The sequence below is a fragment of the Frieseomelitta varia genome, unplaced genomic scaffold (genome assembly GCF_011392965.1).
Source record: "Frieseomelitta varia isolate USP_RPSP 00005682 unplaced genomic scaffold, Fvar_1.2 scaffold_40, whole genome shotgun sequence".
Taxonomy (NCBI): domain Eukaryota; kingdom Metazoa; phylum Arthropoda; class Insecta; order Hymenoptera; family Apidae; genus Frieseomelitta; species Frieseomelitta varia.
This window is the reverse complement of record NW_025110146.1, coordinates 496,987-510,445: the sequence shown is the minus strand read 5'-3', so window position 1 is coordinate 510,445 and position 13,459 is coordinate 496,987. Positions and strand designations below refer to the sequence as shown.

The 13,459-nt window shown below is 30.3% G+C and overlaps 3 protein-coding genes across 3 annotated transcripts in view; 1 reads left to right on the top strand and 2 right to left on the bottom strand.

The window, feature by feature from the left end:
* Positions 1-641: 641 nt before the first annotated feature.
* LOC122531461 (leucine-rich repeat-containing protein 47-like) lies at positions 642-3,447 on the bottom strand. The gene is made up of 4 exons (XM_043659400.1): positions 2,739-3,447; positions 2,194-2,664; positions 1,794-2,121; positions 642-1,651 (listed from the first exon to the last, which is right to left on the bottom strand). Exons 1-4 carry the CDS (start codon positions 3,325-3,327, stop codon positions 1,447-1,449), a joined length of 1,593 nt encoding a protein of 530 aa, XP_043515335.1. The 5' UTR covers positions 3,328-3,447; the 3' UTR covers positions 642-1,446.
* A 2,310-nt stretch (positions 3,448-5,757) lies between these two features.
* On the top strand, positions 5,758-8,361 carry LOC122531478 (zinc metalloproteinase nas-13-like). Its single transcript, XM_043659426.1, has 4 exons — positions 5,758-6,200; positions 6,465-6,770; positions 7,264-7,397; positions 7,971-8,361. The coding sequence occupies exons 1-4, from the start codon at positions 5,855-5,857 to the stop codon at positions 8,076-8,078; spliced, it is 894 nt and encodes a 297-aa protein (XP_043515361.1). The 5' UTR covers positions 5,758-5,854; the 3' UTR covers positions 8,079-8,361.
* The window catches only part of LOC122531474 (glucose dehydrogenase [FAD, quinone]), a 46,644-nt gene continuing 40,227 nt past the window's right edge, over positions 7,043-13,459 (bottom strand). The window contains exon 9 of the transcript XR_006307288.1: positions 7,043-7,059. The gene's annotated coding sequence lies outside the window, so the exon portion shown is untranslated. The remainder of the gene's footprint in view (positions 7,060-13,459) is intronic.

Here is a 13,459-nt window from a genome sequence, read left to right as displayed (position 1 = left end):
CCAAGTTTTCGTAAAAAAGTAAATGATTATTAATCACGTTAAAAAATTTATATGAAAGCGATAGTTAAAGGTCAAATAAAAAGTAACATAGAAATGTCTAAAATATTACATCAATATATGTAATTTACTACTTCTACGGAAAAATTTATAAAAAAAATAAATCAATACAATATCAACATACACACACATACATATATATATAAATATATATGTATAAATATCATTTGTTCAACGTGATATTTATAACGTAGCTATTATTACTATCAATACGTTCTGCTAAATCATTATAGAAACAACAGATAAATTATACAATGTGACACGTGTTTTCTTCAATAATAACAAAATTCTAAAAAATATCTGCAATATACGTCTCTATTATGATGTCCAATAAGTTAATGCGGCTAATTGTACTACAAATTTACAATATACGACATTACTTAAATGACAAAATGATCAACTAACCTCAAAAATTTCGTTCTCATTCCCCCATCATGCCCAGTCATGTTTCGGCGCCATGTTAACACTTCAAACATTCGCGCATGTTGGAAAGTTCAGAAAATTCGAGCGAATTTCTTCTTGTCGTTAAATACTCTGAAATGAAACTTTCACCAACTACGCTTAATAATATGAACAAAAACGTCTCACTTGGGCAATGTTTATAGTTTACACTGCATTGAAATACACGAAACAAAGTACAATATTTATAAAAACAGATGAGAATTCTTCACCGGCTTACTATGGGATGATTCGCGACACGACAGCGCCAATGTCGTCAGCTGCCTGTAAAATGGCGGGTTTTTATCCGCTTTTGAATTTGCGGCTAACCATCGTATCCTGTTCAAGTTAATTTTAAATATCCTATATAAAAGTATAGATTAAACTTCAGATTATACGATATATAGTAATGAATGATGACTGTGATTTTCACACTTCAATTTTCTTGTAAAAGCTAATAGTAGTTACGAATATTTTAGTCTGAAAACGCGAGTATAATACTTTTAATATGTAAATTAATATTTTCGATTATGTTTTAAAGCTTATATTTTTATTCATGTTATGTTTTCATAATGTATTGTGTAAATCAATACAATAAATTTTTGAAGGAATAAAATGTTGAAATATGAATGCTATATTTTTTTTATGTTTATTTCTCGATTTCTGAGTTTTATAATATTGAACATTTATTGTTATTATTATCACATAGTCTCAAATTTCAGTATAAAAATATTGACTACAATATTGTTGTATATTGGTATATAGCAAAACAGTTCTGTATAAAATATGCAAATGTTATGTTCGTTGCATACTTCAGTTACTAATCTTAATGTTATCATATAGTATGAAATGAACAATTTATAATATTAATACAGAAAAAATACAAAAAAACACACAGACAAAACACAGATTAGACCAAAATTAAGGAATGATTAAACTGTTCACAATAATTTATATCTCACGTAATACAGTTATGAAATTTTCTGCAAAATTTAAATCTACTCTTGAAGGATACAGTAATTTCATATTACCTTCCATATCTACTACCTTTACTTGTTCTACAACTAATTTATTATAAGTCGAAGCATTTTCTTGTTCTGACAGACATCCCAAACCAAGGGTAATTATTTCTTTTAAGAATTGGTCTAATATATTTCTAACAACAAAAAGAAAATTATGTTATAATGTAATTATGCTCATATAATATTTAAATTTTGTATTAATAGATTTGCTTTTTATCTAATAGAACTAATTAAGATGAAAAGCAAATATTAATTGTTATTAATAAATTATGTTACCTGCAAATCTGATATGACGCAGCACTAGTTACTTCTATTAGCATTGCTTGAGTATTCATTGACATTTTTGTAATATCACTGTTTGTTATTGGTGGGAATGATATAACTTGTTCTGAAGCATCTAATAAACAAGGAAACATAGGTTTACCTTCTAACAGATACAGATATTTGTGAATACCAGAATATACGTTGCGTTTCTTTTCTTTTCTTAAATTATCAGCTTCAGTTTGTAATTGTTGAAACAATGCAGAACCAGTATAAACTTTATTACGCATTAACGGTTTTATTTCTAATTCATTTGGTAGTTTCGCTGTGTATGTTAAGTCCCCTATAAACATTAAATATGATATTATCAGAATGTAGTTTTATATATACAAAATTGTTTTTCTGTTATATTTACCAGGAGTAATTAATTTTAAGTCATGTGTAGCAATAGTAGCTGCATTTCTTTTTTCACATATACCATCGTGTAATTTAGTTTGAAGTTGAATAAATTTTTTGAAAGTATCCTCTGTAAAACTCATATTTCTAACAATACAAGCTGCAATATATGGTCTGATATTTTTTACATATTTTGTAATTTTAATTACTGGCGTGTCATTTGTTACTTTTAATACTTTCAACGTGTGTGTCAAATCATCCATTATATTAGCATTATTTTCACTCTCTGATAATTTTTGTACTTTCTTTCCTTTTTTTGATTTGGTATTGATAGAACCATCTTGTTTACGACAATGTAACTTGATATATTCTAATACCTGTTTACTATGGCACTGGTCGACTAACTTTGATAATCTTTTGTCGATCAATGGGTTTCCCTTTAAATCAAGTTCTTTAAGCTTGTTACAATCAGCTATCTCACCTGGGATGACTGTGGCGATAAAAATAATAATTAAATCAATATTCTAGTATAAGATTTCTTTTTTTTACTCAAAGAAGGATTACCTGAAATCAGATTGCTTGCAACATTTACTATTTTTAAGGATGGAAGTTGATTTATAGTCACAGGAATTTCTTTTATTAGATTTCCATTAACATAGATTTCAGTGAGATGAGTCAATTCTGAATAACATACGTCAGGAAAAACTTCAAACTGGTTGTTTGAAAGATCCAGAACAGTCAACTTAACATTTTTAATTTGCGTCGGTAAGGATGTCAGAAGATTTGAATTCAAATTCATAGTTGTTAACTGTGGAAGATTACCGATTTCATCTGGTAAAGACGTTAATATGTTTCTAGAGCAATCGAGGATCTTTAGTTTTTCCAATTTCTCGATTGTACCAGGTATTTTCGAAATTTCGTTCGAATGCAATACCAGTGTCGTCAAATTTTGTAATTGTCCTATTTCTTCTGATATTTCTTGCAAACATGTCTGCGTAATATTCAAGTAATTCAAGTGCTGCAGGTTAAACAAAGACTTATCAATACCTCTTTTTTGAATCAATTCAGAAATTGATGGGCCAGACAACACTAATTCGTGCTTATTTTCTGCAGCAGCAGTTTTGATCACATGCCATGAATTATCGAGCGTCATTATTAATAAATATCAGTCGAATTTCTACGAGTGAATGTAGAATTACTATCACTTGTGTCGTTTTAAGGTTACTTGCCGGGGTTCAGTTTGAAAGCGTGCATTTGATTAGAACGACATCTATGTATGTACGTAGGCAATTTAAAAGTAACAATGGCAAAAAACAATATGATGTGATAATGTATGTAAATAGATTTAATCGTTGACTAACTAGGATAAACCGGACAATTGTTCTTTTTTGTATTAAATAAACCATCCTTTAGTAATATATATATATTTACCATCCTTTAGTGCATATATAAATAAATAAATAAATAAATAAATAAATAAATATATATATATATATATCTCGTTTATGGTACGACAGTAGATACTTTCTTAATCTACTGTAAATAATAATAGTGACATTTATATTATCTACTGTAAATAATAATAGTAATATTTTATATTATTTTACAAATTAAATCTTTGGAAAAAATTTTTGAGAGAAAAAAAATTATTATATGATTGGCTTATTCTCAAGTAGCTTATTTAAAAAAGATATTTTTTAAAAAATTAAGAAAGTCTAATTTTTATTCCTAATTACGTTAATACATTATACAGGATTAATCAACTTATCAAAAATTCTTTTCATTAAATCATAGAAACTTTATTTTATCGCTGCTTCCTTCAGTAATCGTTCTTGAATTTTGAAATTGTTGACCTATATGTAAATGCTTCTAATAAATGCAACTTATCGCATGGAAGTTTAGGATTGCAATTATCTTGTAAGTAAAATAGGGAAAAGGCTATTGTGTAGAAATTTATCTTATGACATGACTTGAACAAATACGTTCGTACATATTGAACCGGTTTTAAATGTTTTTTTCACCTTGATACAATTCCCCTTATCATAGGAGAGCAATAACCGGACTTAGAACTGGGAAACTAATTATTTAAATTTTTATCAAAACGCCGCAAACTTTTGTATGTGACAAGAAGGAACGAAAACATCGTTTTACGAAATAATAATTGTGTAATATTCATGAAGATTTTGACCGTTCTGGAAGCAGATAAATATTTGATCACGCTTATGATTCATTGACACGTTTAAGATGCCTTTGATAGCTATAGCGATTTCAATGAAAAAGAATTAACAGACACGACTATCATTATACGTGATGACTTTGACATAATGTTCGTAGCAAAAGGAAAAAGAAGTATCGTAATACCCATAATGGATAGCATGGTATATACGAAGAAAGATGTTATATTACTGACCTTCGAAGTTTATAGTCATCGTTGCGGAGAAACTGGCAAGGTTCGTAGGAAATATCAAGTAGCGATGATAGGAAGGATCTGTCTAGCAACATTTGCATTTGAAAAAAATGCGAAGGAGGATGTTAATTTCGGTGTGAAAGACCGTTCAGAACAGCATGTAAATAATATCTTACCACTTCAAGTGACAATGCCAACCAGAATTCAGTCACGGCTTTCCTTCCGCATTTGCAAATAAGCATTTCTGATCTTATATATTCCCAGTGGATTGAATCGCTCATGTCATTTAGAAAGGGATTTGTCAATTGGTGTATAGTTTGTTTTGTTGATTAAAATGATTTAAACCGACTTCATTTTTTATTAATTTCTTAATTTCATTATATAAGCGTAGGATTAATATTTAATTCAATTATTCATCTTAACAAAAAAGAAAGGACAAGTAATGATAATTCCAAGATAAATTTATAAAGCGGTATATATAACTTTTTGTGCTTTCCAATTTATGAATTTGATCAATATGGGTTTTTTTTTTAATGGCAACAAACAACTTTGTTTCATAGTTTGAATTTATATACTTCTGTGATTGTTTATTCTTTTATATTTTGTATTTGTTCTCTGAATTTCAAATCATTGATTAATTTAATTTAGAAGAGTCAATCGAATCACATGACAATTATATATTTTATATATACCTTCTCTATATTATAAATTATAGTAAAATATAATAATCTAAATTATAATAAAACGGACTAAACTGATTTATTAGTACTTTTTATTTTCATTTCAAATCAAGCGTGTTTTGTACTTATTCACTCTTATTGAGAACTTGGTAACAATCTTCGTAAACAACTCAACTAATTTTACCACCTAATGACTTTTTTACGATACTTATACGATCGATTGTAAAATCGGTTTATGAGTCGCTAAATATTATTTGTTACTTCATCAGCATTACTCACAATATCACTCCTATTACTTTCCCATGGATCATCATCCTCTACATAAAGTAACATGTGTACGTTGTAGTGGAAGCCTTCGAGGAACCGCGCCAGCAAATCTCGACTTCCTGTTACCCAAAGTCCACGGTTATCAGCAAACGTCCCCGATCGTTTCCGTATCGAGCGGAAGCATCGAGCAGATCCACGAGTGGGGTTCCTCAGGTGGGTATATAAAGTCACGAAGAACCGGCCGATTTTCGTCAGTGGAATCGATTCGAACAGCAGCGAGGGCCCATTCAAGTGTGTCTTTTCCCCAAGGGAATTCACCTGTCGAAATGAAACGTTGCTCCATCCTCTGTTCTTTCACATTTGCATTACTGACTTCCGTCTCAGCTTGGCCGTTTTGGCGTCGAGACGTTCTAGATAATGCGGTTGACAGTCCTGACGGTGTGATCGCTCATCTGCAACACTTTGGCGAGATGCTGTATCGCAATCCGGACAATGAAACCGGTGCCGTTGTGGCGAACTGGCACGAGGGCTGGGACCGCAACCCGGAAGAATTGGGCAACTACGCGGAGGGTGATATCCTGTTTCCGCCTCAACTCGAGAAGAATGGCTTGAAAGCAGAAGCTGCGCGATGGCCCGGCGGTGTAGTACCATATATGATCAGTCCTTATTTCAGTAAGTGTACTGTATACTTGTTTGTTTCTTGATTTATGTTAGTGGCAAATGATGACAGGATAGTCTATGGTTTATTACAACGAATGAAACAACATTTTGTTAGATTTTTTGTTAATAATGAAATAAATTTCGTGAGGAATAATGCGAATTCAATAGTGGGAAAGAACAAGTATAACAATTTATAATACTTTTTACTGCAGTATTTCGTCAAACTGAGTGAAGAAAGTGACAACATTTTGATGATTAAATTTAATTATATAATAGATACGGAGCAGAAGAACTTGATTTACGAAGCGATGAACGATTACCACAAGTACACGTGCGTTAAATTCAAACCGTATACCGGCGAGGAGAATGATTACATCAGACTCACGGCTGGTAATAGCGGTTGTTGGAGCAGCGTGGGAAGAGTTGGTGGTCGACAAGATGTGAATCTTCAGGTTCCAGGGTGTTTAGTGAAGAAAGGTACGGTGATACACGAATTGATGCACGCCATTGGATTCCTGCACGAGCAAAGCAGATTTGAGAGAGACGAGTACGTCACGATCCAGTGGTATAACATTTTGAACAGTAAGTGACCTGTGGTTGGCACAGAGAAGTTTTAAGTTGCAGTCATGATTGATATATACTGGAAACAGATCGTGCATTTTCTATTTTTTACTTTTCATTCAAGAATCACAAACTATGTTGAATAAATAATTGGTATTATTTTATTATGTAGAAAATTGTAGGATTGTATGAAATGTATTAGAGGAATATGAAGACTTAGAACAAGTTTTAATTTATAGAAATTGACAAAATGCTTCCAAGCATGATCCCCTTTGTTGCCGATTAATTGAAATTTTTAATTTATTTAAATCTTGTACTTCTTCACTTTGATCTTCTTTTATTATTTCATACACCATCGTAATGCCAGTTTAAATATCAATTTAAATTATTTACCAGTTTAAGTAATAACAAATTCAATAACATATCTCGAATGAGCTGGTTACAAATTTTTTTCTTTGAACTCATTGACAAAGTACACTGATAAATAACAAGTAATGTGTCATTATCTATATAGACCATGTTGGAAATTTTGAGAAGGCTTCGAGGGAAACCACCGACGCGTTCGGGGTCGGATATGATTATGGCAGCGTAATGCATTACTCCGCAAACGCGTTTTCCAAGAACGGACGTCCCACCATAATGCCAAAAGTGAGTAACCGAAATCATCAAGGTCCATAACTTTCCAACTTTAAATGAGTCTGTGATTTTTGGAAAGCTTGTAATAACATCTTGATTCATTTCGATATCATATTACACGTTTGCGACCAAGATGATGACCTGTTTTAAAGATCTTGTAACTCTGATCTTGACATTTATGAGTTTGTAAAAACCTTGGAAAAACAGATACACGAATGGGAATTTCATACGTTTCATTAATTAAACTGGAAGATCTTAGTAAGTGAAATTTGTTGATAAATTATTTTTACTATGAATTCCTTGTTTTTTTTTGTAACATTACATGTTCCTGTAATTTCTGCCCTGGCGCTTTCAAACATTTGTAGCGACTATAATATTCAGTCTTCTTAATTGCTAACGTTTTTCATTGACCAAGAGAAGAGTTATCTCGTAAAGAAACTGTACATCCTTTCCTTTTATGCTTTTGGTGTAATTGCAGAAAAAAATAATAACGTCATGAAATTCACATATACGCCCACGATTTTGCATATCCCGTGGATATCCGTAGGCCTTCTAACAATAAGTTTTATTGGCGAAATATTTCAGAGTGTGACGAAGGTTCAACTGGGTCAGAGAGAGGGATTCAGCAAGAGGGACATACAGAAGATCCGAAAAATGTACAAATGCAACAAACGCAGACGGAGCAGCTATTGATTGCCAGAAATGTGGTCGATCAAGCCTTGAAGCTTTTTCGCGGGGGTTTTTATCGAACCGTAAGCGTAAAGAGAATCTAGTCCTTTACAATGAAGTATATATTTCGTTGCTTTTAAACGACGATTCAGCTTTGGTTTGACCAAGGTTGATAAAAACAGAAAGTAGAAAGTAAATCGCTATCGACGAAGCATTGTGTATTCGGAAAAGAGCTTTTTTATCTATATGTGTGTTTGTGTGTGTGTGTATAAGAAAATATTTGTATTTATGAGCAACAGTAAATAAATGTTTGCCTGTGTAATATTGTAATATTGAATGTATGATAAATAAATGAACGTTTTAAATACTCGTCTTTCTTTCGATTATCACAACTAAATGTAAGCTAGATTTTAATTAAAATAATAAAGTTAAAATTGCAAAATACATTGCTTTTTAACATAGGTACACCTTTTATTTCCTCTCCATAAAATATATCAAATTAATTAAATATTTCTCAATTATGCTGAATAATATTGATTATACATAATGTTTTAAACAAAACTATGTACACATATATTCGTATGTCTGCACATACATGTCGATATAAATTATACATGTACTCGTACGTTCTGAATTATTTTGCATACTATTTAAAAGGATATGGAAACGAGAATGGGAAAAAAGAAAAAAATGCATAAACGTGATAAGATGTGAAATTGTATGCATGTGTGTCTCCAATGTTTCCACGTTCTTGTTGTCCTGCTGGCCTTCCAGCATTGGCAAAATATTCTAGGGTAAGACTAAACGCGAACTGGGTCACAGAGATAAATTCAGTGAGAGAGAATATCCGAAAGATATATAAATGAAATGCCAGCAAAAGTAGCCATCGCATCGCAGCTTGCAGGCGCCACCAATGTCACATTTACACGAATTCCCTTAATAATTTAAATGATTTGTTCATTATCATTATTCATTCATTATTCTTACTGTAAATTTTTTTCAATACGAGTCACGTGATATTAAAGAGTAAATGAAACGTGTTATCCTTAACATTTTTCGTTTCAATTTCGTACCACAAATTTTCTTAAAATATCGAGGATATCTTCTGTTTGCCGAAAGTAAAAGTAAAACTGTAATAATTTATTTGTACTTATGAAAAACATTTTTAAACATTTGCAAATTACAATGAAATTGATTCTTTTCATTAATATTTAATGAGATAAAGAGATATCATTGGGATGTATTTACGTTAGAAGATAAATGAAAATTTTTATTTGAAGTACTTCATCTCTATTTAACGAATTGCTATTTGGAGAAGTGAGTAGCGGCTGTTGATATATCACTGATTGTGCTATTTATAATCAGGCATTTTGCAAGATTAAGATGTTGAAATAAATGTTTGTTTTTCAAGATTTGCAAGAACGTTAACGGAATCTTAATTTTAAATTTTAAGCGTTTGTGTAAATAGTGTTTTTTCACGGTAACATCGACGTACTTGGCATATTTCGATGAACTCGACAATTCCATGCCGGATTATAATAACTTCATTAGCTATTTGTTATGAGAATCCTCTAAGAATAAATCATGCTTCTGAATATCGTGACTTTTATTAATATCCAGACACCATGTTACTCTATGCATTTGTTTGTGATGATATTATTGAAAATCAATTAGTGAAATTTTATTTATTTAACGCACAGATAATTTTTTGTCTAAGAAGCAATAAACTAAATATTAGTGAAGATTTTATCGTCATTTGAAATCAAAAGTTTCTTATCTCGAGCGTCCCTGATTAGTTTTACACACGAAATTACTATTTCGCATTAGTCACATTATATTACGAGACATTAGTCACACCCACCTTTGAACATTATTAAGAAACATTTTTTCATTTCAAGGTAAGCCGTTTCTTCCGTATATCTCTTTCAGTATATACTTCACGTCAAGTCATTCAACAAATATTATTAATTTTATAAAAATTTTCATTTCTAAATACTTGATTTAGTAAGTATATTTATAAATTCGAATTTATAAATTCATACATAAATTTCCGTTCATTTATCCGTATGAAAATTCATAAAAGGTAACTTATTTTTAGTTCTTTTTAAATTTTTCATAAAGATCAGTTGCAAATGCGTTTTTTCTATTTGTATTTATCTTCATTTCGATGTCCTGTGGGATCAATATATGAGTAAACTGACACGAGAAAATTGGCAAATTTGATAATATAATATCTCGCCTCCGGCATCTCAAAGAATAATTACATGGTTTTCCAGACGAACGGATTGCAAAAAGAGCAGCAGAATGACGTGAAAACATAGCCGGAAGAACTGAAATCTTACGCAGACAGTGACATCCTATTTCCACTGGGAAATGAAAGGAGTGCTTGCAAAACGAATCTCGGTACATGGTGTGACTTCTTATGTTATCAGCTTTTTACGTTATTCTAGCCAAACTGCAAATTGTGAGAACATAAACACAGGCTACGCAAAATCGTGAACATGATATTTATTATTAAACTGCGGATATTTGTGCATTTATGAGAAATTTAACTACGGACAAAGGAATATCATAAAAGCCAAAGGATCCGTAATTTTATATTTAATATAAAAGACCAATGAGTATATGTAATATGCATTAAAAAATAAAACAATTTTAATTAATATAATATAAAATAAATTAATATAATTAATATAATATAATATAAAAAATAATATATAATGTAAAATATATCATTTGGGTAATTACAAATTTCAAACTTTCTTCTGTCTGTTACTGTATATGATATACGAGAATTATTAAAAATATCTAGTGTGGAGTATAAATAATTTACATAGTCATAATTTAGTACAGCTTAATACAGCTATAATGTTTACTAGGTGAAATGAACATTACGTTCAGCTTCGATTACTTTCGATCGTTTGTTTACGAAAATAAAAAATTGTACAAAGATCCGCAGTTTTATTACACATTGCTAAAAGTATAATCCTTGTTTAGTGCCAGTTTTTTTTTTTATATATATTTGAAATATTGAGTTTGTGCTTTGCGATGCAGTCGATTGTGTAATGATCGTTGAACGAAAGTTAATTGAGTACTCGACAATTGTTTCTTTCCTTTGTATTAGCATAAGCATCTGTTGTAACAGAGTTTATATTTTAATGAGATTTGTAATTATGTAATATTTTAATTAGAATTGTGGCCGTAAACACTGGTTCGTTGTTTGCTGTATTCGTTGATGTAATTAAAAAAATTATGGGGCCGTGAAAATTTTTCATTAAACAAGTAAATTTTTCTTTACAAGTCCAGTTCCAGGTAAGATGCACTACTTTTTATTTTTTTCTTCTTTCTGAAGATGATTTGAAATTTGAAAAATTTATTATTTCGAATCTCTGGCACAGGTAGAATTTTCCAATGAAAATATAATTCTTGTTTCTGGGATCATTGAACATATTGATAGAATTCATTTTGCACACGAAATATAATACCTTTAATATTTGCTTACAATGTTGCGTGTTAATATAATTGCTATATATTCTCGTTGTCTTTAAAACCGTTAAATAAAAATATTAAAATTAATTTAAAACTGCACGATTAAGTTTTATAACTTCCATATCTTTTTGTTTTAATTTCACGTATTTCACTTTATTTTCTTATTTCCTTGCAGCCGAAGTATTATACTTTTAATCAAATTTCATTCGTAAAATTTGAGAATCTGTGCGCCAAGAATGAATAAATTTCCTATTGTATGAAGATTCCCTTGTCCAAACATTTTTATCTTCCTATTTATTAATATTTATCTACTTAAATTGATTGATACTATGTAAATTAGTATATTATTAATATTATATTTTATTAATTAAATATAACATTAAAATTCATGTTTATAAAAAAATTAATCATACAATCGGTTCCTCATGAACATTCCAAAAACAAACAAGAAGTTACTTTACTAACTCAATGATCTTCGATGTTTGCCAATCCTTCGGCAACCCCATGAATCACCATTTATCAATGAACACAACTAATTAATTGAGTACAATATTCTCACGACGGATTAATGGAAAACTAATTAATTGGGTACAACATTCTCACGATGGATTAATGGAAAATTCTTTTCTAACGAGTCACGAGCCCCACTTGCAAATGTCGCGTAACGAAGATTGATTTACGAGGTAATGAACGTTTACCACAAATACACGTGCATTAAATTCGAATGCTGCCGACGAGGAAGATGATTATATCGAGACTATGACCAGCAAAAATAAATTATGGTTGCTAAATCAGTGTGGGAAGAATAGTTGGCTGGCAGAACGTGCATCTTCAAAATATCAGGTTCTACGGCGAGGAAGGATACATTGATCTACGAATTGATGCACGCCATTGGATTTCTGTACGTGAGAAATGGATCTGAGATAGTTCAATAGGTCTTGGATTCCGTGGAATAATATTCCGGACGGTGAGCTCTGATTTAACTTGGACAACAGCGAAGTTTCGTGAGATTCTTGCCAAGAGTTTGATCTTATATTGGTTGATAAACTATTATTGGTTGATAACTTGCGCCGGATACTTTGATAGTTATTAATTTAACTCTGCTAGGATTCTCAAATTGTTACATTCCAACTTTAAAAAGAGAAACAGAAAGAATTTTCTAACGAAAAACACAAATAGAAGAAAAAAGACATTTATTATTTCGAAATTTTATTATTATATATAATATTATTTATCTGACTCCTAAATTTTTGTTGTCTCACATAATAAAATAATTTTATGATTAATATTAAGTTTTAAAGTTTTAAAATTTCATTCTACTTTCATTTATTCCATTATTAAGTACTGAGAACAACTTCAAAGAAACTCAAGAGAAAAATTATGAGCAACGTTGGCGTTGAATGCGATTATGGAATCGTAATGAATTATTCATTTTATATATTTTCAAAGACCAACGAAATTTATTACAATACCCAAAGTGACTATTTGATTTCCACTTTCGAGAAATTTGCTATTTTCCTCCCACTAGAAATGAGTATTATCGCTATTTTAGAATTTTATCAAAAATCATTGGTTACGTTATATTGGAAAAGTAAAGTAAAGAAAACAAATGAATGTATTTGTTTGTAGTTGTGCATTCTAATCTTTCGTAGTTAAGAAGACTGTATACAGAAAGAAAATTGAAAAGTTGACTTACCTCTTTATTTGAACAGCAGATGTCTTTTTAAAAATACACTTTAATAATTTGTTGTTATTTATTTCTAATAGATTATAGATATATGACGACTATTACTTACTACAATTTGGAGTATTAATCTAAATTTTGTAAAGGGAATTTGAATTATTTTTAAAATTAATTAATAAGTATATTATTAATATTATACTACTATTACTATTTTTGGGGTAATTTCTAATTG